This window comes from Chiloscyllium punctatum, chromosome 7 (assembly GCF_047496795.1).
Source record: "Chiloscyllium punctatum isolate Juve2018m chromosome 7, sChiPun1.3, whole genome shotgun sequence".
In the NCBI taxonomy this organism is placed as follows: Eukaryota; Metazoa; Chordata; class Chondrichthyes; order Orectolobiformes; family Hemiscylliidae; genus Chiloscyllium; species Chiloscyllium punctatum.
In genome coordinates, this window is record NC_092745.1 from 116,393,828 (window position 1) to 116,420,542 (window position 26,715).

General features: G+C 38.8%; 1 protein-coding gene across 2 annotated transcripts in view; it reads left to right on the plus strand.

Moving 5' to 3' along the window:
• The window catches only part of tgfbr3 (transforming growth factor, beta receptor III), a 184,518-nt gene that overhangs the window by 104,728 nt on the left and 53,075 nt on the right, over positions 1–26,715 (plus strand). For both annotated transcript variants that reach the window (XM_072574698.1, XM_072574697.1), the window contains exons 5-7: positions 21,029–21,212; positions 22,469–22,637; positions 25,999–26,146. In XM_072574698.1, the coding sequence (XP_072430799.1) occupies positions 21,029–21,212; positions 22,469–22,637; positions 25,999–26,146 (501 nt within the window). The remainder of the gene's footprint in view (positions 1–21,028; positions 21,213–22,468; positions 22,638–25,998; positions 26,147–26,715) is intronic.

Genomic DNA, 26,715 nt, shown 5'->3' on the forward strand with positions numbered 1-26,715 from the left:
GACTATGTGCTGGCACAAAAAGGTCTACAGGATGCACTTGAAAAGTTTCATCCCATCTAATCCTTTCACACAAAGGTGATTTCAGTTAATATTACAAAAATTGAAGCCCTCTACAACTAAATCCTGTTTCTCTCACACCTTTCTGTGATTTGCCTACAAATCTGCTCCTCTGTCTCCCACAGTCTGTTGGGGGGTGTCTGGCATACTTCCAGTAAGGTAATTGCCCTTTTTCTATTTCTGGACTCTACCCAGGTGGCCTCATTTTTACCAGTGATTTTGCCTGAGACTTAAGGAACTTACAAAGTCTATGCAGCCCTATCTTGATCTGTAACTGGTTCTCTATTGAAAGAAGCTCATCTAGATTTTGATGGTGAACATGTGAAATGCAGTATTGAGGAAGACAGACAGCATAGGGAAATTTTTGAGGGAAATTTGGATAAGATATTTGAGTGACTGATGATGAGTGTTGGAACTTCTCCATGGCCTGACGGGTGTGGACTGCATTGTCTTTTCCAATGCTGTACTACTGTTGTCCTCTTTTGCATCTTCCCTACATGTCATTATGTAAACATTACCTCAATGTACATTGATTGCAGAGACAGGCCACTTCCAACTGTAAACCATCACCTTGATTCTGATTTGCTGCTATTAGTTGCTGAGGCATTTGCTGAGGCACAATGACAGCTAGAAAATCCTGGATAAGTTGAAACTTATTTCAATACAATATCTGTAAAACACCCTTTTGCTTGTTGTTATCAAGGTGCCTGCTGTCGTAGTCAAGCCGAACCTGGCAGTTAAGAGTCAGTCACTTGTTTCTGGAATCACATTTAGGCTAGGCTAGGCTAGGCTAGACTAGACTAGACTAAGTAAAGATAGAAGATTTATTTCCCTCAAAGACACTAATGAAGCAACTGAATTTTTAAACTATAATTGATAGTCCCAAAATGGGAACTGTGAAATTAGTTTTCCATTCCAGATATCAATTTACTGAATTGAAATTCGTTTGGGCTTCACTAGGGCTACTGAACTCCTGATCTCATTACACGCTTGGTTCAAACATGAACAGAGTTGAATTCCAGAAGTAAGGTGACAGGGACTATTCTTGACAAAGGTTCCAGGCAATGACCAATTCTAACAAGAGTGAATCTAACTAATTACCGTTTGACATTCAATGACATTGCCGTAGCTGAGTCCCCATTATAAATATCTAGGGATTACCATTGACCGGAAAATGAAACAGACTAGCCATATAAATATTGTGACCGAAAGAACAGGTGAAAAGCTAGGAATCATGCAATGAACAATTCTGTTCCTGATTCCCAAAAGCCTGTCTGCCACCTCCAAGGTCCAAGTCAGGAGTGTTATGGAAAACCCCTCCACTTGCCTGGATAAGTACACTTCCATCAACATAAGTTTGAAGGAGATGAGGCAGATTTCTTACAGGCACCTATCACCTTGTGTGTAATGTGCTGTTAGAGGAGATTGTAGAAATAGATAAAATAGCAATGTTTAAGTGACACCTTGGCAAGTATATGAAGTCAGTAAAGAGTTAACCATATTGTCTTGGATATGGAGTTGTGTGTATGCCTGACCAGGTAGTAATAGCAAATTTCTTTCCCTAAAAGACCTCAGTGAACCAGTTGGGTATTTGTGATAATAGTTATGTGTTCACTAATTGTTTACCTTATAATTTTATTGAATTCAAAGGTCACGATCATCCATGGTTAGATTTGAATCAGTGTCCTGAGAATGCTAATTTGGAACAATGGATTATTAATGCAGTGATGTTACCATTGCCCCATTGCTCCTTCTGTTTTATGCTTTGTAAAATCTTTCATATGTGTTTTTCAAACTTAATTATAGAATCATACGCACAGACCCTCCATTCAACTTGTCCATGCCGACCAGGTTTCCTAAACCAAACTTGTCTCACTTGACTGCGTTTGGCCCATGTTACTCTAAACCTTTCCTATTCACATACCATCCAAATGTCTGTTAAATATTGGTCTCCAGTTTTTTCCCCTTTATTTATCAATTGTAGTTGTCCTTGTAGTGAGCTTTCTTCTTGAATTCTAGCAGTCCAAAAGATGAAAGTATTCACATATATATTCCAGGATTCATACCCTGTAACAATGAAATAAAAATGATGTATGTCCAAGTTGGGATCTATGATTTGGACATTATGTTGGAATAGAATCATAGAATCCTTATCAGTGCAGTAGAAGGCCGTTTAGCCCATCAAGTCTGCACTGACCCTCTGAAAAGCACCCACTCAGATCCAGCCCCTACCCAATCCCCATAATTCTGCATTTGTCAGGGCTAATCCACCTAGCCTGCACATCCCTAGACACTACGGATGATTTAGCCCACCCAATCTTTGGACTCTGGGAGGACACTGGAGCACCCGGCAGAAATACACGCAAACGTGGAGAGAAAGTGCAAACCCCACACAGACGGTTATCTGAATCAAACCCAAATCCCAACTCCTCTCTATCACCCCCTCAGCCTCCATTCTTTGATACACAGCCCAAAATTGCTCTCAATATTCCAGTTGCTGTCTGATGAGAGCCTTGTAGTATGCGCTGAAACCTTGGCATGCTGGTGGCAGAGGGAGTGGGTGTTTAAGATGGTTGGTTCTTGATAAGATGGACTACTGTGTCCTGGTTGTCGTCGGGCTTCTTGGATATTGTTACATTTGGAGAATATTCCATCACATTTCTGACTTCTGTCTTTTTAAGTATGCCAAAGATTTGTAGAATGAAGAGGATAGACTAGTTAATGCAGCAAGCAGCCGATGTGCTCTAATTTCCATAGTATTTCTGAGACTTGTTCAGTAGAGTTTCTTATAAATGGCAGCTCCAAGTATATTGATGGGGTTCAGCAATCGTAATTGCAGGGAATATCAATGTGGTTAAATTCTGACTCCTTAGAGATGATCATTGCCTCACACTTGTATGGTCCTCCAAATATAAATACTTGCCATATATCATCATAGAATACAGTGTGGAAACAGGCCATTTGGTCCATCGAGTCCACACCAACCATCCAAAGAACATCTCACTCAGACCCAACTCCTACTTTATCCCTGTAACTCTGTAATTTCCCCATGGTTAATCTGCATAGACACTATGGGCAATTTAGTATGGCCAAACTACCTAACCTGCACATCTTTGAACCATAGGAGGAAACCAGAGCACCCAGGGAAAAACATACAAACTCCATACAGACAATCGCCCAAGGGTGAAATCAAAACCGGGTCCCTGGTGCTGTGAGGCAGCATTACTAACCACTGAGCCAACTTCAGAATATTCCCCTTTTTTTAAATCTACCATATGCTAGTTTTATTGGCACTGTATATCAGCCTTTCTTAAACTGAGTCTATACTATTAAGTTGCTGTGTCCTGATATTTCACACCAGATTATTGGCCAGATGACAAAACTTGCTGAAAAACAAGTGTTGTTTGTTTCTGCTGCATAGCATTTATCTTCAAATCAGAAGATGAACTTTTTAGTTATATTTTAAATGAATCCAGATGTCAGTTGACACATGGAAACATATAAATATATTGCAGAGATTATTTGTATAAAGTTTTAGATTTTTTTAAACTGCACTTTTAGCTGAGAGGTACTATTTTGTTGAATCCATAGATTGATAGCCCAAATAAGTTGGAAATAGCTGGAATCTGTTCAGGGTAGACTTAGAGTGAATAACAAATCTGTTTAACTGAGTCAAAACTTATGTTAAACATCATGTTTCAGACATATAAACTAATTATACTAAACTCCCACGCAAATAAATGACTACTTTGCACAGGTTATGTATGAGCTTGGTAACAGGTATTACTTAAAACCAATGAATAATACTTAAGTATATGTAAACTTGTAACATTCTGTTGGGGAAGAGGGGATGCAAACCTGTAACATTCTGTGGGTGGTGGGGGCAGGAGGCATGAAGTCATTGGATCGAGTGAGTTTGTGTTCACTGGAAAGAGGCCATTTGGCCAACCATGTCTATACTGACTCTCTGAAGAGCATCCCACCCAGAAATTGAGCTTGTTTTTTGGGTGCTTCAAGCGCACTTGGAGCTCCAAAACTGCATATGCAGTGCATGTAAATGCTCGAATGATGTATCCCACCAGTGCTGTTTTAGTGAACATGTTTGCTTGCAGGCAGTGAAGATTCACCAGGAGTCCGTAGAGCAGACAAATCATGTCGGTGAGGGTGCCATGCTCATTTCATGGTGTAGATTTAGGGGTCAGTGCTCCAACTAATGTCCTAAATATTTTTAATCAACCTGTTCAGACATGCTGTAACATTTCTGGAGTAGGTGAAACTTGAACTCGGGCATTCTATACTAATCTGGCACAGCTACACAGCTATTCAGCAGCAAGAGAAAGGGATTTAAAGGGATCATGAAATGCATACAGACTAGTTACTAGTTGATTTCCTCTGGCTATTACTTCAGGATTGGTAGTGGTTTGCATACTGCACAACCTCGCCACCTGGAGGGCACACTCATGCCACCAGCTATATAGCAAGCACTTCGAGCCAGCACTTCCATTCAATATGATCATGGCTGATTATACAATCTCAGTATCCCATTCCCACCCTCTCCCCTTGATCCCTTTAGCCGCAAGGGCTATGTCCAGCTCTCTCTTGACTCTATCTAATTCCCTCAACAGCTTCCTGTGGGAGAGAATTCCACAGGTTCACAGCTCTCTAAGTGAAGAAATTCTTCCTCATCTCAGTCCTGAATTGCTTACCCTTTATTCTTAGACTGTGATCCCTAATCTGGATTTCCCAACATTGAGAACATTCTTCCCACATCTAGCATGTCCAGTTCCATCAGGACTTTATATCCTTCTAAGAGATTCCACCTCATTCTTCTAAATTCCAGTGAACGCAAACCCACTCGATCCAGTCTTTCGTCATGTCAGTTTTGCCATCCCAGGAATCAGTCTGGTGAACCTTCATTGGGCTCCCTCAATAGCAAGAATATCCTTCCTCAGACTAGGAGGCCAAAACTGCATATAATATTCAAGGTATGACATCACCAAGGCCCTCTGTAACTGCAGCAAGACAGTCATACTCTGATACTCAAATCCTCTCGCTATGAAAGCCAGCATGTTGTTAGCCTTCCTCACTGCTTGCTGTACCGGCATGCCAACCTTCCAGTGATTGTTCCACCATGACACCCAGGTCTCGTTGCATCTCACCTTTTCGTAAACTGCCACCATTCAGATAATAATCTATTGCCTTGCTTTTGCAACCAAAGTAGATAGCTTCATATAAATCCACGTTATATATCGCATTTGCCAAGTTTATGCTGGTGAATGAATTTTAAAAAATTAAAGATTCACACAGTGTCAGCTGGCAAATGTGTGTATGAAATCAGAAGATAGTGTTAGGTTTTCTTCATTACTCTTTCTGCCTGACCAGGTTGTAGATCTTGTATATTGAAAAGGGAAAAGATGTGGTCTGTGATTGGAAGAAAGTAAGAGAGGTTTTACACCACCTGCAGCTTGCACTTTGGAAGATAGAGTGGGATGCAGGGTGGATGGAATGCAAAACATCATCTACAAAGGTGTTGTCATCTTTGGTTTCTGTCTCACTCCAGGCCACCACCACAGCAAGGGGCATTTCAATAATGGCCAGCAGCCCCTCCTCTGAAGATTAAGACATGCAAACATACAACCTTCCTCAAGATAGCTCCTGTAGCCTCATTTGCGCACCATCCTTGTCTTGCAAGAGTGTGCAAAGTGTTTCACTGAATGGAGTGCAACCATTGTGGCTTATTTGACTTTCAGGATGATAAGCTGGCACTGTGTATAAGTTGTGATGTGTTACGATGAAGTCATGTATAGTTCCTGATTAATATGCGATTGTTAGGAAGTGAGATAAAGATGTAGTGATTTGAACAGTGATTTGAGGCGAGTGATTCAGTTATAAAAACAAAGTGCTGGAGAAAGTCAGCACGTCTGCAGCATCTGTGGAGACATAACCAGTTAATATTTTGAGTCCAGTATGACTCTTTGGAACTGAAAGGAACTAGAAAATTGTTTTTTATGCTGGCAACAAAGGGGGAGGAGTAGAAAGTGGAACAGATGGTGAGTGTGCTGTGAAAAATGACCGTGATAATAGCAGTAAAGAAGCGATAGCTAACATTTACATCTATTTTGCGTATCTTTGAAAGGAGAAAATGGGTCCGTTCTGCTGAGAGTAAAGCCAACAAGACACAGATGGGGGAGGGTGGGAGAATGTAAGAAAAATGGAGTACCGAGTTTATATCCTGAAGTTATGGAGCTCATCATATTGGGTTCTAGATGCTGTAAAGTGCCTAAGTGGAAAATGAGGTGCTGTACCTCCAGTTTGTGTTGAACCTCATTGGAATTTTGTAGTCAGGCCAAGGAGGAAAGTGTGAGGATGGGAGCAAAGTGATTCATTGAAATGGTAAGCAGCTGGAAGGTTGGAGTCATTTCAATCATTCTTTGAGACAAAGCAGTCACTTAATTTTCATTTGGTTTCATCAATATAAAATATTGTGAGCATTAAATTCAGTAGATTAGATTGAAAGAAGTACAAATAAAATGCTGCTTCACCTTGAAGGTATTTCTGGGGTTTTGGACGGTGGTGAATGAGCAGTGTTAGATCTCTTGCGGTTGTATGGTAAAGGTCCTCAGAGGAGTGAGAAAACGTTGAGTGGTGAAAGAGTGGAGCAGGGTGTCAGAAGGATAGGGCCATGAAGAGAGCAGAGGGAGATATGTTTGGTGTTGGAACCTTGCTGAAAAATAGTTTGTTCTTTGGAGGGTGTGCTGAGAAGGGAAACATGAGTATTTGTGGTGACTGGGTATAGAATGTAAGCATTTGCACACTTGAGTCGTGAGGAGCAATATTAGCACACTGTGTAGCAGGAACACATGAGAAATACTAGAAAAGAGAGAATAGAAACACAGACACTGTGGTTGGTTGAGGAGAGAAGAGGATAAAGTGAGGACTGCAGATGCTGGAGATCAGAGCTGAAAATGTGTTGCTGGAAAAGCGCAGCAGGTCAGGCAGCATCCAAGGAACAGGAGAATCGATGTTTCGGGCATAAGCTATTCCTGAAGAAGGGCTTATGCCCGAAACGTTGATTCTCCTGCTCCTTGGATGCTGCCTGACCTGCTGCGCTTTTCCTGCAACACATTTTCAGCTCTGAGGAGAGAAGAGACAAATCATCAGTCAAGTTATGAGTAAGTGCTTAAGTAAATCTTCCCAAACACACATTCGCATTTTAAAGAGATGTACTGGGCTGTATCTTTTTTTGCAGCCTATTGTGGTGGGTATCTTGTTAGCCATCAGTCTTGTGGCAGTAATGAGATCGTTCCCTGTTCAAGTTTGATGATGGAAGGGACTGACTTGATTCCTGGCTCCTAGCATTGGGTATCAATTAGCTTATTAATGAGCCAATTACACCTGATGAAGGCCTCCTGCCCGAAATGTCTCTTTTCCTGCTCCTCGGATGCTGCCTGACCTGCTGTGCATTTCCAGCACCACTTTAATCTTGACTCTAATCTCCAGCATCTGCAGTCCTCACCTTCGCCCAATTACATCCTGAACCCACTGCTATTTAATGGTGGCTTGGGGATTACGTTGGAGCTAGACTCCTTTCTACCTCTTCCAAGAACATTATAAAGCCCTGGATGGGTTGAAACCATTTGTAGCTCAACGTGAGTAAGCCATTCCATTATTCCATGATTAAATATTTAAAAACCACTTTGGATGCTGCAAAGATCAATAAATCAGATATCCCTAGTAAGTATACTAATCCTAATAAAATTGTGCGTAAGACTTTTTCTTTGTTAAAAGGAAGCAAAGTAGTTTGAGTTCATGGACATCTTGCCTCCAGGAAGAAATCACTACTTTGTCCATTCTTCATAGAAAGTTAGGAGAAAGTGAGGACTGCAGATGTTGGAGCTCAGAGTCAAGAGTGTGGTGCTGGAAAAGACAGCAGGTCAGGCAGCCTCCGAGGAGCAGGAGAATCGACATTTGAGCATAAGCCTTTCATCAGGGCCTGACCTGCTGTGCTTCATGGAAAGCTCGACTAATCACACCTGTGGAAATGCAATTACACCGATTTGCTTTTGTGCATTTTTAAAACTTATTTTTTTTTTAGAAGGTCCTTGAATTGGATCTTTACTTCTTGTGGCCATTCCATGATGTCACAGCAATAGAGTCAGTTTTACAGCATATAAAGAGGCCATCCTGTCATTGCTGGTCATCAAGCACATATCTACTCTAGTCCTACTTTCCAACGCTTGGTCCATAGCTTTTGCATTTCAAGAGTTTTCCAGGTATTTCTTAAACGTTATGATGTTTCCCACCACTACCACCCCTTCAGACAACAAGTTCCAGATATCCACCATTGTCTGGGTGGGGAAAAAAAGTTCTCTTTAAATCCTGAAGTTACTCGAAAAGCTCAGCAAGTCTGGCAGCATCTGTGACGAGGAATCAATTAATATTTTGGGTCCAGTGATCCTTCCTCAGAAACACTCCAGCCTCTGCACAACCCTCACGAATCTCCTCTGCACCCTGTCTACAGCAATCACATTCTTATTATGGTGTGGTGACCAGAAATGTACATAGTACTCCAGCTGTGGCGAAACTAACATCTTAACGTTATAAACTGTCTGCTGTAATATTCAGTGCCTCAACTAATAAAAGCTAGTCTCCTCTTTGCCTTCCCTTCTGCTCTGTACTTCCAAGGTTCCTCCCACTCATTGTGTACTCACCTTATTATTCCTCCCAAAGTGCATTTCTTCATACTTTTCTGGATTAAATTGTATTTATCACTGTTCTGCCCATCTGCCGGACCGTGTTATATTGTCTTGTGGTTTAAGGCTTTCCTCCTCACTATTCATTTAAGGCTTTCCTCCTTGCTATTTACTACACTGCCAACTCTCATGTCATTTACAAACTTACTGATCAAACTTCAAAACATCATTAATGTACACTGCAAACAACAAAGGATCCATCAGAAAACCCACAGCATGCCAGGGGATACAGGTTTCCAGTTAGAAAAACAACTCTCAACCATCAACCTCTACCTCCCTGAAACGAAGCCAATTTTGGATCCAATTTGCCAAATTGGCCTGGATCGCATGGACTACCTTCTTGACTAGTTTCCCATGTGACTCCTTAGCAGAAGCTTTAATGTAGTCCATACAGATTATACCCAGTAGCTACACTCATCCACACATCTAGTCACCTCCTCAAAACTCAATCAAACCTGTCAAACAGACATGATCTCTCCCTGACAAAACTATTCAACTATTATCTTTGATTAATCCTAGAGATTAACTGTATCCCTCTGAATCTTTCCAAAGGTTTTCCTACTACAGATGCTAGATGTTAGACCACTGGCATATCGTACCTTAGTTTATCCCTATCGCTCTTCTTGAATAATGGTAAAATGGAATAAACCACATCAGCAGTCCTCTGGTATTCTGGCACCTCTCCTGTGGCAGGAGAAGACTTGAACAATAAATTGAAGGATGCTGCAGACTTCTTCTTTGCCTCCCACAGCAGCCTGTGATGGATCTCATCTGGGAATTATACAATTTTAAGACTGCTATAACTGCTAATGCCCCCTTCCTCTCAATTGTAATTTGCTCAAGCATATCACATTCTCCTCCCTGATTTTAAATGCCTCATTGTCCTTCACTATAGTTAATACAGATGCAAAATATTCATTCAGAACATCAGCTATGTCTTTCAGTTCCATTCAGTTTGCGACTTTTCGTCCTTAATGGGCCCTGTTTTTTTTTTTCCCCTGGGTATCCTCTTGCCCTTAATGTACTATAAAATACCTTTTGGATTTTGTTTCATTTTATGTACCTGTGTTTTCTCATGCTTCCCTCTTCACTTACCTAATTTTTTTAAGCAACACCTTGCATTTCCTATCTACCTGAGTCCTTGAAATTTACCATGTATTTCCTTTATGCTCCTTATTTAATCCTCCTATATTACTCAACATCCAAGGTATGTCGGTGCCACCCACTAACTTTATGGGAGCATGTAGGGGTGGCACAATGGCTCAGTGGTTAGCACTGCTGCCTCATAGCGCTAGGGATCCAAGTTTGATTCTAGCCTCTGGCAACTGTCTGTGTGGACTTTGCATCTTTTTCCTGTGTCTACAGGGTATCCTCTCGGTACTCCAGTTTCCTTCCACAGTCCAAAGATGTGTAGGTTAGGTGAATTGGCCATGCTAAATTGCCCTGTGGTGTCCAGGATGTGTGGGCTAGGTGGATTAGCCAAGGGAAATACAGGGTTACCACAATGGGGATGGTGGGACTGGATGGGATACTCTTTGGAGGGTCAATGTGGACCCGTTGTGCTTTTGATGTAGGCCCTGAACTCTGTTCCCTTTTTCAAACTATCACTTCTCTGATGTAGATTTTCTGACAAGTAGCTGCTTGCAGTCCACTTTGACCAGGACCTATCGATCAAATTAAAATTGGCCTACCTGCAATTCCGATTCTTTATTTCTGGTCCACCTTAACTTTCATTGAGTTACGGTTACAAAGAACCTGAGGTAACTTCATTATGAATAGAAGTAATCTATCCTGCTAACTCTGGAGCTGCTTTAAAACCCTGTGAATTGTGTTATTACATCTAGCTGAAAGCATCCTGCTTAGTGTTTTCTGGGATCAAGAATGGCTTTCACGTTAGTTTAATTAATCATTCCACTCAGTGTACTTGATTGAAGAGCAGTTAAAGCATGTTTCTATAGACTTTTATTTTATCTTCTTCTGTTTATCTTCGTCTGTTTATCTTCATATCAGTGCAAGCTATTGTAAAAACTCCAGTGCCATTAATGATAGTTGTAGTGTTAAAATTGTGTTAAATGTTTTATACATATAAAGTCATAGTGCATCAAGTTTCCATAGTGTGTCATTGTGGAAAAATGTAGAGTGGTAACTCAAAACCCAATTCACATGCACTAATTAAATTTGTTTTGTTTTCCACATTGATGTTTCAGCTTACATTTTTAAAGATGCAGCTATTGGCAGTGCAAATGAAATAAATGAGTAAACTTTTCATCTTATTGGTCAGTTCCCCAATTTATGGAAAAGTTCTGATTTTCTACTGAACTTATGATTCAAGTTTACACTTGCACAGAAAAATAAACTAACTAATCGTCTCCATATATGTAAACAAGTTAGTCATGTTTTTCCTTGAAAACAAATAATTATTGTTCTGAATATCACTAAAAGCTTAAAAACAGTCATGTTTAGTAATTAATCTGACTTTTAGTCCCATTTTTATTTGCCTTGTATTTTTATTATTTTGAATGTAATGGTGCTCTGAATTGTGAATTTGACCACACACCTTGGATTTTGATTTTGTTTTAGATGACTTACCTGTTTTCTGATATATCTTGTCATATTGTCTTGAATTATTTCAGAAATGATGCCATTTGAATAAATATGCATTTGAAACAATCAAAGTAGTCAATCAGACCATCAAAACTAATGCATGACCTGTTAAATAATGGGATTGATTCATGTAATTAAAACTACTTCTAGTTAAAACCAGCAATATTCTGTGAAATCCAAAAGTGTTGCTGGTTGTTTTTCAAAGCCGGAAAGCATGTTTGTTATTAAAAGGTAGATGTCCTCAACCAATGCTGCTGTTGAAAAGTTTTTGAATAGGTTTAATAACCTAATATGGTACATTTTCCTGTAATTTTGTTGTATTTTAAATATCTAGCATTATCACGAGTTTTCATATTTGATCAATGTCTTTTTGCTCCAGATTGTAATTAGAATTAATGAGCCCAGCGTTTTCAAGAAATGCTTGTAAATGCCAAACATTGCGGACAGGCTGGCAAACTTAATTGTCATTGACATTGAATAGCTGTCATTTTGCTGAATTGTTAAGAATGGCTTTAGGTGAACAATGTTTTTTTCTGTATACACGAAACAGTAAATGTATTGCTAAGTAACTTAATTGTAGATTAAAATTCACTTGGTCTCTGTGTACATTACAATGGACAAACCTTTTTGGCACAGACTGCTATCTTTTGTGGTATCTTTTTAACCACCAATTTGAATTCAATCAAAAATAAATAAATCTTGTTTCTACTAATATGTCCACATTTTACTGATAATGCTGTAAAACAGAAGTGGAACATTTCTGGTATTTATCATCTTTTGTTTCTATTTATTAGTAATATCATCATTGAGTATTTTTGAACCATTTGTATAATGGCAGTTGACATTTCTTGACAGTCTGAAGATTCTTATCATTTAGTATGTTTTTTAACATGAATGTTGATTTTTTAAAAATTTGAAATCCTGAGAACTGACTAAAACCAGATTGAGAAAGAAAAAAGAGGGTTATGTTGTTACTTGTACAGTATATCCAAGTGCTGTGGCCAACACTTGCCCTCAACCAACACCTCTAAATGATTTTACCTTGTTGCTATTGGTGGGATGGTGCAGTGTAACAACGATGACTACAGTCAAAAGTAAGTCAAAATAGTAAAATAAAGCAAAGAATTGCAGGTATTGGAGATCTGAAACAAAAACAGAAATTGATGAAGTGTGTCATCACATTTGAAACATTAACTGTGCTTTCTTACCACAGATGCTGCCAAAGCTGTTGAGTTTATCCTGCGATTTGTTTTCGTTTCAATAGAGTAAAACTTGCTGTGATTTCCTGAGGTGGTTAATGCAAGTTGTCGTCCTTCTATTAAATTACAGTTCTTGCTAATTGCAAAGTAGTACTGTCAGCAAATGTGGTATAGATTATCATAGCAATCTAACTGTAGGAAATTATGTGGTATGAATGATTCATCTTGATTACAAGTTTGGTGCCTTTATTGAGCATTGTGTATTTGCATGTGTAGATGACATGGTATCTGAGCCAAGTTATGCCTTTGGGAGAGGCATAATTCTTTGAACTAAACTTCTGGAATAATTGCTTAACGTTACAAAATGGATGTTTTTATCTCTCCCTAACCTGAATTGAAACATGAGCACTGGCTACAGAAGTCTTTTTGAAATTATGATCTTTGTTTTAAGGGCTGTAGTCTAATGAGGTAACGTCATCAACATCAATTTACACCTATATGTGTATTGATTCTTTTACTTTTAACTAAACTGCAGCTGTTAACATAGAGTAGGAAGATTTCTAATTCCCAAGAGCAGGTGGATGAGGAGTAGTTGTATTTAAATAATTTTATGAGAAATAAAGGAAACTTAATATAGCATTATGTCAAACACGAAATGACCAGTCTCTTCAACCTGCACTTACTGCTACTTCCATCTGTTGCATTCAGCAATGACAGTGACAAGCTGCTCAGATCCCTGACTTGACTGCTGTGATGCATCTGACCTAGCCTCTGGGTTGTGGAGCTTCTGAAGGCCCTCCCTCAAACTGCCCTATGAAAAGGCAAACTGTGTTTTGGAGATTAGGCAATAGGTCAAGGTGGGAAATGGGAGCAGATTAATTGGAGTTCCTATTTATGTGTGCCTTTTCACCATCCTAACTTTTCAGTGAGGATAACTGAGAAAAATCTGTCACATGGTATACAGATTGTGGTGAGCTACAAAGGTGGACGAATAAATGATATTGTAGAAAGTAAATGCTGGGTGCTGCTTAACATCGAGTGGATGAGGACTCATGTAATGGAGTTTATTTTGAAAGACAGAGGAAAAGCAGATGGGGGCATAATTCACAAGTTAAAGTTGGATTAACAAGTATGTGCAGTTTTTCTGATATAGCAAGTCGTTAAATTAAGAGCTGAGTGAAAGACACATGCTGCTCACCACCTCTGATTCCTACAACCACATATTCTCTTTGAGAACACTAGGTTTCCTCCCTTCATCTCTGTCTGCTTGAATTCAAAACTAATTTCAAATGTCCCCAGAGTTCCGGTTCCTAGCTTTTGATTCACATCTGGCTGCACCCCTCCTTCCAACCCAACTCCCTTGCAAATACGGTCCTATGTCTCTTATCCTCAGTATATTCTAAAGTACTCCTATTGATTCTGTCATTGAAGCTGGGTGTTGCAGTTTGTATGTCATCCATCATGAACAACTCTAATTTCCGCTTGCACGTTCAGCCTTTTAAATACAGCTGAGATTTCTCATCATTCTGGTTGTACACCATTGGGATACATTATTTCTAATTAATGCAGTTTTCCATAAGTTGGACCAAGAAAAGAGGAAAAAAAAGGGTAATTATTGTTAACCAAGTTCAGTAATATAAAATTCCGAACTCAAAGTTAATTACTTGATTCCTTTATCCCTCCATGTGCTTATCTACTTTCTTTCTAAACGCATTTATACCTAGCCTGTCCATCTTTTCTATCCATTTCTAGTATCCGTATCATGCCAATGACATAAGATCACTTTGTTTTGTTTTACTTAATTTGGAAAAATTATGCATTGTCATTTGCATGGGTGATTAAATATGATGATTTTGCTGTTTCAATGGGGAGTTACATTTGGACGAAAGATTAGAGTGGCTATTGCCCAGGTTTGTCCCATACCAGTTTAAAAAGGTCTTTCTGCTAGGATTATAGAATTTGTTCTCTGGTACTAGTGTGCAATGTAGCTACAGTGTGAGAGTTTTGATACATTAGCAACACACAGTGAATCTTCCAAGTAGCAAAACAGAATTTGTGTTGAGATTGGATGCCAATCTAGTCACGGTATATTGAGTTCAGTTTCACTTTCTACGTTATTTGGATTAAAGATAAACACAAGACATAATACTAAAGCTATAAAATACAAGCCAGCTTGAATTAAGTACTTTCTGTGCTAAACTTAAAGCTAGATATTTTAACTTAGTTCTGTTTCCATATGTACATCAATTCACAAAATGCAAACCATTCCAGATTACTGAGATTATTTTTATATTGCAAAGTTTTGTTTCTTTGTAAGAAATCCCAGTTTTATTGGGTTGATGAGCATTAATGCATTAACAATTTACATTATACTCAGGAGTGATAATTAATGTCACTTAAATGAAACCTTTTTGATGCTTATGTTTGTTGAAATCTGTAAAACTTAAGAGCAGAGAGGAAAAGTAAATGAGCTGTTACCTGTAGTAGATGCTACCTCTCATGTACATTTTATATATATAATAAGAGTGAAGTCTTGCTCAAACGATTCAGTTACAATTAGAATATCCTTCATTGTCACGTGTACTCAACTGCAGACGTCCAGTGAAACGTTTTACTCTGTCACCTCTTAGGGCACCATCTGAAGTACAAAGTATCGAGGTACAGATTTTGGATACAAATGTGGAATAAAAAGTAATTGCATTACTTTACAGTGATTCATAGTGTATGATAGTTAAAAGGATAGCACTACAATCAGAGCAACAAATTGCAAATAAACATTACATTGCAGTAGCTCAGTGCAGCGGTTACCACACATGGTCTGACCGCCTGCACCAACAACTGTCCCCGCTGTGCTCCAATCCTCCAGTCCACTCCAAACGAACTCTCAGTTGCTCCAAGGTAAGTTTTGTTTTCCCCAGAATACACTTCCCTGCTCCGGGACTGGCCACACCGCGCAAGCCTCCGCTCTGGGATTCGCCTCTGGGGCTCACCAGCTCCTCCATTCCCTTCCAGGTAGGTCCAAGTCAGAAGTTGAAAAAAAAATCTGAGGGAGGAGAAAGAAAGAAAAAAGAAAAAACGGGTGGAACAGAGGAGCGACAGTTGGAGCGTCTTACCTGCTGTCATCTTGCTAAGGCACTAGTCAAACTACAGCTGGAATACTCTAAACCATTTTAAGTTCTTCTAATAAAGGAAAGATATACTGGCATTGGAGGCAATCTAGAGAAGTTTCACTAGGCTCCTCTACATGTGGAGGGACTGCTTTGGAGGGGAAGTTGAGTAAGTTTGGTCAGTACTCACTGTAGTTTAAAAGAATGAGAAATTACCTCATTGAAGTGGACAAGATTCTTTTGAGAATAAATAATAAAAACCTGCTGGAAATCTGAAACCGAAATTGCTGCAGAAACTCAGCAAGTCTGGCAACATCAAAGTTAAGGAGTCCAATGACCCTTTGGAACATTTCTGAAGAAGGGTCACTGGACTTGAAATGTTAACTGCTTTCTCTTCACAGATACTGTCAGATCTGCAGAGTTTCTCCAAGACTCTTAGGGGACTTGATAAGATAGATGTGGAGAGGTGGTTTTGTGGGACAGTTTTGAACCAGAGGGCATAATCTCAGAGTAAGCTGTTAGCTCATTTAAGACTGAGGTGAAGAGAAATTTCTTCTGAGGGTAGATAATCTGTCGAATTCTTGACCACAGAAGGTTGTAGAGGTTAGGTAAAGTATACTTGATTTGCGATAGACAATTTTTAATCAGTAAGGAAATCAAAGGTGATGGGGAAAAAATCCAAAAGTGGAGTTGAGGATCCAAATCAGCCATGATCTCATTTAATGGCATTGCAGACTTGATGGGCAGACTGGTCACCTTCTGTTCCCACATCTTATAGTCTGCCAATTAGTTGAAAGTGTTGACATTATGCTAATACTATTACATTAGGGAAGATCAATATATCATATGAATGACAGTAAAAGTACAAATGCAATGACGCAAAAGGTATAGGTAATGTCCAACTATTTTGCTGGACACAATAGTTTCATCTGTCTTGAGCTCACTTGCTGGCTAACCCACATTGCAGTGCAGCACAATGACATTATGTGGTGAAATTAACATCTATTATCCAAAGAGTTTTCTTTCTTAACCTCATACTGTTAGTGTGAGTAATTCAGCTACAGTTTACTTGGAAATCTCTTATCCCAAAAGGCTGTGAATGTTGGGTCATTTGAAACTTTCAAGACTGAGATCGATGGCTAACGGTATCAAGGGAAGCTAAATTGGGGGTGATAGCCATGAACAATTTGAATGTTGGAACAGATTCAAGAGGTTGAATAAGTTTGGCGTACTTCAGTTCCTATGTTTCAAACACTTTATAAATGGCCAGTTGGTATTCTTCCACTTCTTCACTGTTCCCTATCTCTGCAGTCTTCTCCAGTTTTGCCAGTTTCTGGGACCTCTGCATGCCTTCAATTCTAGATTAGAGTGATGCTGGAAAAGCACAGCAGTTCAGGCAGCATTCAAGGAGCAGGAAAATCGATGTTTCGGGCAAAAGCCCTTCATCACGAATATCTATTCCTGATGAAGGGCTTTTGCTCAAAACTTTGATTTTCCTGCTCCTCGGAATGCTGCCTAAACTGCTGTGCTTTTCCAGCACCACTCTAATCTAGAATCTGGTTTCCAGCATCTGCAGCCCTTGTTTTTGCCTAGATGCCTTCAATTCTGGTCTGTCTCAGCTCAACACAATCCCAGCCCTCCCCAAGTTTGGTGAAAGTACTTTGGTTCTTTGGGCCCTAAGCCTGGAAATGTTTGTAGCAATTTCTCTACCTGTTTACCTTTTCCTCTTGAATTTACCTTTTTCTAGTTTTTGTCAACTACCTTAATTGCTTTTTGCCTGGTTTGGTGTCAAATTGTTTGAGAACACTCCAATGAAATGCTTTGGGACACCTTACGTTAAAAGTGCTATATAAATACAAGTCATTGTTGCCATAATTATGATTAATTTTACTTTGTACTGTTCTAAACCTTGCATTTATTATTTTGTTTTATTGCAATCACACTAAAACTTAGCCAGATTTCCTAAGGATAATGTCTAAAGGTTAAGCAGCTGTTTGTCTCCACTTTCTAACTTTTTGGCACTGATCAATGGAATGTCGGACTCCAGTCCATCTGCATTAAATTGTGTCACGGGATGTACATTTCAGGAAACTAGTGGAAACAAAATAGAGTACCATGAAAATAGTTGACTGCATGCAGAGGGAACTGGTGATGGAAAAATTAGAAGTTGCGCAATGTTTAGAAAGGTGGTTTGTGAAAAGAACAGTAATAAATAGATGAAATAAATCTAAATGTAAATTTGCTTTCTATCATTGACAACTCTGTTATTTTGCACCAGGAAAAAGAAATCAGCTAGACTGTCTAGACCAGTGTCGACATATCAAAGTGTAGATTGCTGGGCACATGTTGTTTATCACAGAAAATACGCTGGACCTGCTACAATAAAGGCAGTTGCTGTGGGCTAGTGTCTGCCAAATTTTAATCATTGTTATATTTTAAAGTGAGAAGGAGTTATAGTATGTTCTCACTAAGTATATGTATGTTTATACTTTTCAATTATTTCCACATTTTAAAGACCGTAAAGAACTTTGTTTTTTGAAGTTAGGAAGTAATACACATGGCTGCTTAACACTAGACCTTGATTTTGCGAGCAGTCATTCCTTATATTTACCCTTACCAACAAACTTCCATTAGGCTTTTGCATTGAAACTTTGTGCATAGCAATCATTTTTGATGCAACACTCCTTTTGAGATAATCTGGAACCTAAGAAACAGGGTAGGCAAGTGTGTATCTCCTTAACTGATGAGGTAGAAAAATACTAAGGGGTGCTACATCTGGATAAAATAGCATGCATTGGAATAATTCATTCAATGCCAAATAATGCACAATAAGCAACAGAAAGGGAAAATAGTATGTGATGAAGGGAAAGTTAAAGATACTTTCAAATGTTCAAACTTAACAATATGTAAATCTGATGATGTCAGACTGCTCACAGTAAAAGTGAACTTTCATTGTCAGCAAGGTTTGACAGCATATAAGGCTTCATTCATGTGTGCTGTGCCTGAAAGATGTTTATTGGCTCATTGTCTGCTGATTCTTCTGCAGTTTCTTTGCCAGGTTTTGTCGTGATGATTTTCCATTTGCATTCTGCTCATGGGTGCAGAATGAGGAGCAAAGTCCTTAGTCTACGTGAGCTGGAGCAGAACTCAAACATGCCAACTGAGCTAACCAGCTCAATTAAACTTTACCATGCCATTAAAACAAAATGGTCACACTACAATAAACAAGCCTTAAAGTTTCAAAGAAATGTGATGGATTAATTATATGAACTTCACACTTCTCATGTGTTTCAATGTCAAGGCCCAGCAGGACACTATTAATATTCACAGGGGTAACTTGAACAGTGATGTCCTGATTTTCATCTTTTAATTGCAGATACTCCATCACTGGAAGTTGATGTCCAGTTTGTTCTTTCATCATGATGTTGATAGTCTCACTACTATTTTTGTCTCAAATCTTAAGACAAGATGACAAGATTGCAAATGTGGAAATCTTAAGACGAGATGGCCCTCAGAAGGGGTTTTTCAGATTAGGAATAGGTTTCCTCTGTTCTGTAGGTAGAAAGGTGGAGGTACGAAATATGTGTAGCAAGTTCAACTTCTGGGCTAGGAAATATGATTTATTCTCACTAAAATCTATCCTTTATTTTTAATTTTTTAATGTCATCAGCTGAATTTAAAATGTTGAAGCTTCTACTATTAATTATAATCAATATACATAAATGAAACTTTAATTTTCACATTTAAAGGAATATATTATATTAACCCTGCACTTCTCATCCCAGTTATTTGTACTGCTTTCCACTTGTTCATGTTAATTTTTATGTTCCATTGTATTTAATGACTGTGACGGGCAACTTAAGTGTAAGCCGACATCAGGAAATGTGTCCATGACTTTGGATAGATTCAGGTTGAAGTTTCAAATTTGCCCAGTCAGAAATGTGTGTATTGAGAAGACGACGATACCCAGCACTCAACAAGGGTATATATACCACTTCCAACCTTTTCCCAATCTGAATATCACTCATTAACCCTGGTTGTTTGCTCCATTTATCAACAGTTGTAATGTCTGTGTTATGATAAGGGATATTCCTGATTGGTAGAAGTGGTCAGAGGTAAAGGTAATGCCTTGCCTCCTGTTCCCAGTGCTGAGTCTTTCAATTAGGCACTTGGTGCAGTTGAATAAGGGAAATCCTAGGATCCTGTAAGCAAACTCAGTAAGGATTTGCTTCTCATTCTCTTGCATGGTTACTTCTGCCACCTACATTAATTGCCCACTTAAGTATCTATCTGAATTAGTGTCTGGATTGGAATGCAATCCGTGAGTATTCCTGCCCCAGACTTGATCAGGAGGAGGCAGGGGGTCCTCAACCTCCCATCCGATTACTTGCCCTCCTGCTTTTATAATTTGCCAGTGGGTGTGGATTTAAAGGGTATCAAATTCCACCTATTGTATTTTTTTTCTCTGTTCAATTCTGCGCTACCTACATTATAGCAGTGCATTATCAGTTTTAAAGCTCTGTGTACATCCAGATGTGAAAACGGCTGCATAAATGCAAATTTTTCTTTCTTGTTAGTTGTAACATTTGGTAGATCTACTTATGTGAAATAAGGAAATTCTCATTTCTAAAGCTATACCAAAAATAAAAAAAAGCTATTTAACATGCACATAATACACTGATTACATATAGGAGCATAGGAACAGCAATGGGCCATTCAGCCCCTTGAGTCTATTCCACCATTCAATTAGATCATGGCTGGTCTGTGGCCTGACTCCATGTGGTTGCCTTTGTCCTGTATCCAGGCAAAAGTGAGGATTGCAGATGCTGGAAATCAGAACCTAGATTAGAGTGGTGCTGGAAAAGCACAGCCAGTCAAGCAGCATCTGAGGAGCAGCCCTTCATCAGGGCTTCAGTCCTGATGAAGGGCTTTTGCCTGAAACATCAATTTTCCTTCTCCTCAGATGCTGCCTAACCGGCTGTGCTTTTCTAGCACCTCTCTAATTTAGACTTTGTCCTATATCCCTCAATACCTTTTTGCTTAACAAACATTTATCTATCTCAGATTTAAAATTAGCAAGTTGCCTATGTCTACTGTCATTTGTGGAAGAAAGTTACAATCATCTACCACCCTGTGTATGTAGAACTACTTCCTAAAATCTTCCTTGAACTATCTGGCCGTAATTCTTAGACTATCCCTGATAGTTCTAAAAGAAACTCTACAATCCTCTGCCACTCAATCTAAAACAAATGCATTCACTTTGAAGAAAAGTAGCGTTAAAAACTGTTTCTGTTCTTTATCTCTTCAGGTTTCTAAGAATTCTACTGTTCAGTTTCCAATAGTAAACTTTACTTCATCAAGATCATTGGAAGAACATTCACTGCCCCAAGACAGCAAACATTTACTGCAGTGGACACAGACAAAATATGGATCCGTGACTTCCTTCACTGAACTGAATAAGGCTAATAACATTTACATCAAAGTGGGTGAAGGTGGGTCAACCTTACTTTAACGAGCAATGTTTGTACCTAATAGCCAAGCTATGGTAATCACTGTGGATTCTTCATTATTAGAGATGTGGCTTATCAAGTTATGCTGTTATTCAAATTCATAATGACCTTTGTTTATCCTCCTAAACTATATATCAGTATTATGTATGTATATTACCTCATACCAAGGAATGCATATTATTTGTTGTTCTTTCATGGGATGTGGGCATTGCTATAGTTGTCCATTATAATTGCACTTCAGATGGCAAGTTACCTTCTTAAAACACTTCCATTCCTGTGGTGTTGGAAAGATAGTTCCAGGATTTTGATCCAGTGCTGGTGAAAGAATGACAACATACTTCTAATATATGAGGTATGTTACATAGAGGGGGTTTGCAGGACCTTGTATTCCCATATGTCTGTTGGCCGTGGCCTTCAGAGTGGTGGAGGTTGCAGGTTTGGAAGGAGCTGCAAAAAAGAAGCATGGTAAGTTAATGGAATACATCTAATAGGTAGTACACACTGCTGCCATTGTGGGTCAGTGCTGAATGGAGTGAATGTAGACATAGTTGGATGGGTTGCTGTTCTCATGGGCTGCTTTGTCCTGGATGATTCCAAGCTCCTTAACTTTTGTTCTATTCTTTCACAGGTTGTATACTTCACTATCTAGGCCAACATTTTTTACCCATCCCCTAACTTTTCTTGGGAAGGTAGTGGTGAGCTGCTACTTTGAATCACTGCAGTCCATGGTGGAGTAGGTCGTCTCTGTAAAGCTGTTAGAAAAGGAGTTCCAAAGGTTTAATCCCTTCGCAATAAAGAAGCAACCATATGGTTGCAAATTGGAATGGTGAATGGCTTGGAGGGGAAATTTGCAGTTGTGGAGGAGTTTGGACTCATCCAAGCAAGTGGAGAGTATTCCATTACACTTCTGACTTGTGTCTTGTAGAAGTTTTGCAGAGCTACGAGGTGTGTCAAAGACTCTGACCTGCTTTTGCAGCCACAGTAATCATATGGATGATTTAATTCCATTTCTGGTCAGTGCTATATCCTAGAATAATGATGGTGGGGGATTCCGCAATGGTATGCTTTTGAATGCCATGGAGAAATGGTTAGATTTACCCATGTTGGAGATGTTCATTGCTTGGTATTTGTGTCACAAATGTTATCTGAAACACTGATAGTTTTCCAAAATATTTTGTAAATTGGCATTTTAATAAACATTTGTAATTGTCACAGATAATATTTCTGACCTCTCCTAGATCCCTTGTTGCCACCAACTTGCATCATAGAAAAGAATTTTCTATCCCAGAATTATCTTGCAGCATATCTTAAGACTCAGTCTGCACATGGCTGTTTATTACCCAACCCAACAGAAGGAAAGGAAGTTCATCTCATTGAACTTGAATCACCAAGTTCAAGTCCTTACAGGTAAATTGATACTTTACTTGCTTTCTGTTCTTGGACTGTTCAATTGCTGAGTTTAACACACATGTCTAATAAAGATCAGTCACATTACTTATGATTAAGAGTGATGTTAAAACCTATAGATGTCACAAAACATTAGTTATGCATTTAAGTTAAATATTTTTCTATATATTTATGTATCATATTTCTAAATAGGGATTACACTTGAAATTGCAATTAATCTCCAAATCAAGATATTCCAAAGCTTTCAATTCTGTTGCAACATAGTAATTCCTAAGTATCCATTGCTTTCTTATTAATTAACTCAGTTTCTATTTTGTGGCAGAGAAACAGAAAATAAATTCATTTTTACAAATACGTTATTTAAAAAATAAAAACCAGCATTGCAACCTGTTTTGTTATCTCTAATACGTACTGTATTGGTGAACTTGAGAACACTTTTTTGACATGTAGTAATCAGATTTATGATGCATTATGATGGTTCTGCTTTCATTACTTGGGTAGCATTAACATGGAACAATGAACAGTACAGAACAGGAACAGACCCTTTAGCCCACCAAGACTGCATTGATGCATGAAGCCTTTCTAAACTAAAAATCCTTTACCTCTACATGGTTCATATCCCTCTGTTCCCTGTCTATTCATAGATCTGTCAAGCTGCCTCTTAAATGTTGCTATTGTATCTGTCACCACCACATCCTATGGCAGTGCATTCCAAGCAGACTATTTTTAAAAAAATATTGCTTCTCTCATCTCCTTTAAACTTACCCTCTTTTACTATAAATCTATATCCCCTAGTATTTGACATTTCTACCCTGGGAAAAAGATACCGACTATCCATTCTATCCATGCCTCTCATAATTTTATAAACTTCCATCAGGTTGCCCTTCTTCCTCCGATGTTCATGTGAAAACAAATCAAGTCTGTCCAATCTCTCCTCATAGCTAATACCCTCCAAATCAGACAACATGCTGGTAAACTATTTCTATACCTTTTCCAAAGCCTCCACATCCTTCTTGTAGTGGGACAACCAGAACTATACACAATACTCCAAGTGTGCCCTAACTAGAGTTCTATACAGCTGTGACGTGACTTGCCAATTTTTATAATTTATCCCCTGACCTATGAAAACAAGCATGCATTATGCCTTCATGACCACATAATCCATTTGTGTTTCCACTTTCAGCGAACTGTGGACCTGTACACCTTTGTATGTTAATACTGCTAATGGTTCTGCCATTTACTGTGTCTTTACCTCCTGCATTAGATCTTGCAACATGCATTTGTCTGGATTAAACTCCATCTGCCCTTTCTCCGCCCAAGTCTCCAGTCTGTCCATATCCTACTGTATCCTTTGGTAATCCTCCTCACTACCCGCAGTTCTCCCAATCTTTGTGTCGTAAACATTCTTCTAGATGGTCCCTGATGACCATTATATCACAAGCCACCATATGTTAAACTGCAGGCTTCTTGAAAGTGGTTGTCAAACTGCAATGTCCACCTTATAAGAATTAGGAGCAGGAGTAGATCATTCAGCCCTTCAGGTAATTTAATACAATCATGACTGATCTCATCTTGGCCTGAAACTCACTTCCTGCTCGGTCTCCATAACCCATCAACCAATGACTAGTTAAAAATCTGTGCATCTCTCCCTAAATTTACTTAATATCCCATGTACTTTTTTTAAACATTGTGTATCTTTGAAACTCCAGAGTACAGGCCTAACCTGCTCAATCTCTGTTCATAAGACAAACCCTTCATCTCTGGAATCAATATAGCAAATCACCTATGAAGTACTTACAATGCAACCACATCCCTCCTCAAGTAAGTACTCCAGATGTGGTATCTCTAATGCCTTGTATAGTTGCAGCTATACTTCCCTCCTTATATACTCTATGATGATGTATTGCCATCCAAACTATGACACAAAAATTTGCACTAATAAATGTCCCTTGTCACAATGGCTCAAGCATTAAGTATCAAATTTACATTTTCTGACAGCTTATCACCATTACAGAAAGATTTCCGTACCATTTACTTAAAATTGTTCCTACCTCTGGGCCAGAAGGGCTGGATTCCAGTCTGAACTGCCCCAGAGGTATATTATAGTATGTCTGAACAGATTGATTCAAAGTGATTGTAAAAGCTTCTACTTGTAATCATTTAATGGTATAGATTGAATTAGCTGTTTTAACCTGAACAATTCAGTCAGTAATTGCGATAATTATACTTTCCAGTCCATATTCTGTCCCTGCAAGCCCTCTAATTTATGTGCACAATTGAGGTGTATTTCTCTTCCATTATAGTTTCCATGGAAATGCTCCTTTGATCTTTTGCTACTTTGTTTCTCAATCTCCTGGAGCAAATCAATACCAATAAATTTTCTGGCCCCAATAATTAACTGTCCCTTCTGAACTCATTCTATGAGGTCCACCTGGCTGACCTCGTTATAATCACTACATCTTACGATTACAAAATCAAATTTCTATAATTAAGAATTAGAGTTAGTTTCCAGATCACCTGGCAAGCACCTCTCAATAAAAAAGTCAAGATAATACTTAAACGCATTGCATCATTGTTGTGTATGCATTGCCAAAGTCTCAGTTGGCACACAACTTAACAAGCTAACTTTATTATATCACATATGCAACTGCCATTAAAAATGTCTCTTGTGAATTCCCACTTCTTTTCAGCCTCCCACATTTTAACCCAGCTGTAAAAGCAAAATATTAGAACACAACGCTTTGATTATCCTTTTTTGTTTACATGTGGTCTAAAATTCCTATTTCAAAACTCCATTTGGTCATCAGCTGTGACCCAATTAATAATGTAGCCAGGGTACTTCTAATGTGTGCCAAGCAAAGACCACAAGATCAGCAGGAGTCATTCTTGTTCCCATTGGTAATAGTAGCAGAGACTTAGGATCAGGTTGACTGATCGGTGTCGTACTTGATGCAAGGACCAGAGGGTAAGTGGAAGTAGTAGAGTTATGCAGTTTCTTAAAAGAAAATCTTTGAACTAGTTGATATTCAGCCAGACCAAAATGCGAAAGATATTCTTTTTATGTGCAAGTTAAACATTTAGTTAAGATAAATTGGTTTATGGTCAAATTGCGCTCTTTGCAAAATCTGACCCATCAACTACTACTGGAAAAAGTATGTAGAATTATTTTGAGAGAATGTTATTGTGAATAATTTTCTAATGCATATTGAAGGCTGTTTTGCACATGTTCTATTGTCTGGGATTAAATCCAATTTTATAATCAACTGGCCAGACACTAGAGACGCATTCAGTTGGTAAAAGTTCAGGATAAGTAAGATTTCTGGCACATTCACTTAACTTTTTTTATGCTCTTCTGTTGCAGAATTTTCAAGGTGGACATTGTTATTGACATACGACCTGTGCATGCAGACACCATGATTTCCAGAAACATATTGCTGATCCTCAAATGTGGGAAAGCAGTCAATTGGGTAATCAACACACATGAAGTTAATGGAAAGCTGGAAGTGATTGTAAGTATTTGAGCATAAAAAATGTTTCAGTGAATTAATTCTTCTTTACTGAAATCAAACTAATAAAGCTGGGTTTAGCATTGGATTACCTGGTGAAGAGTTATTGATAATCGTGGTGAATTAACTTAAATTAAAATGCACTGCAGAATTTCACCAAAGATCCACTGATAGCACATTTCAAACCCACAACCACTTCCATCTAGAAAGACAAAGGCAGCAGATACATAGGAACACCATCACCTTCAAGTTCCCCTCCAAGCCACTCACTATTCTGACCTGGAAATATATTAGCGTTCCTTCACTGTTGCTGGATAAAAATACTGGAATTCCCTCCCTAATGGCATCGTGAGTCAACCCACTGCAGGTGGGCTGCAGCAGTCCAAGAAAAGCTCACCACCACCTTCTCAAGGGCAACTAGGGATGGGTGATAAATGCTGACTCAGCCAGCGACATCCACATCCCACAAATTAATTTAAAGGAAAACTAACAGACAACTTTGAGAAATGTTAAATTACTGTAATGAAGTGAAATTCCAAAAGAGAAACTTCTGAAAAATGTTAATCTGTCAC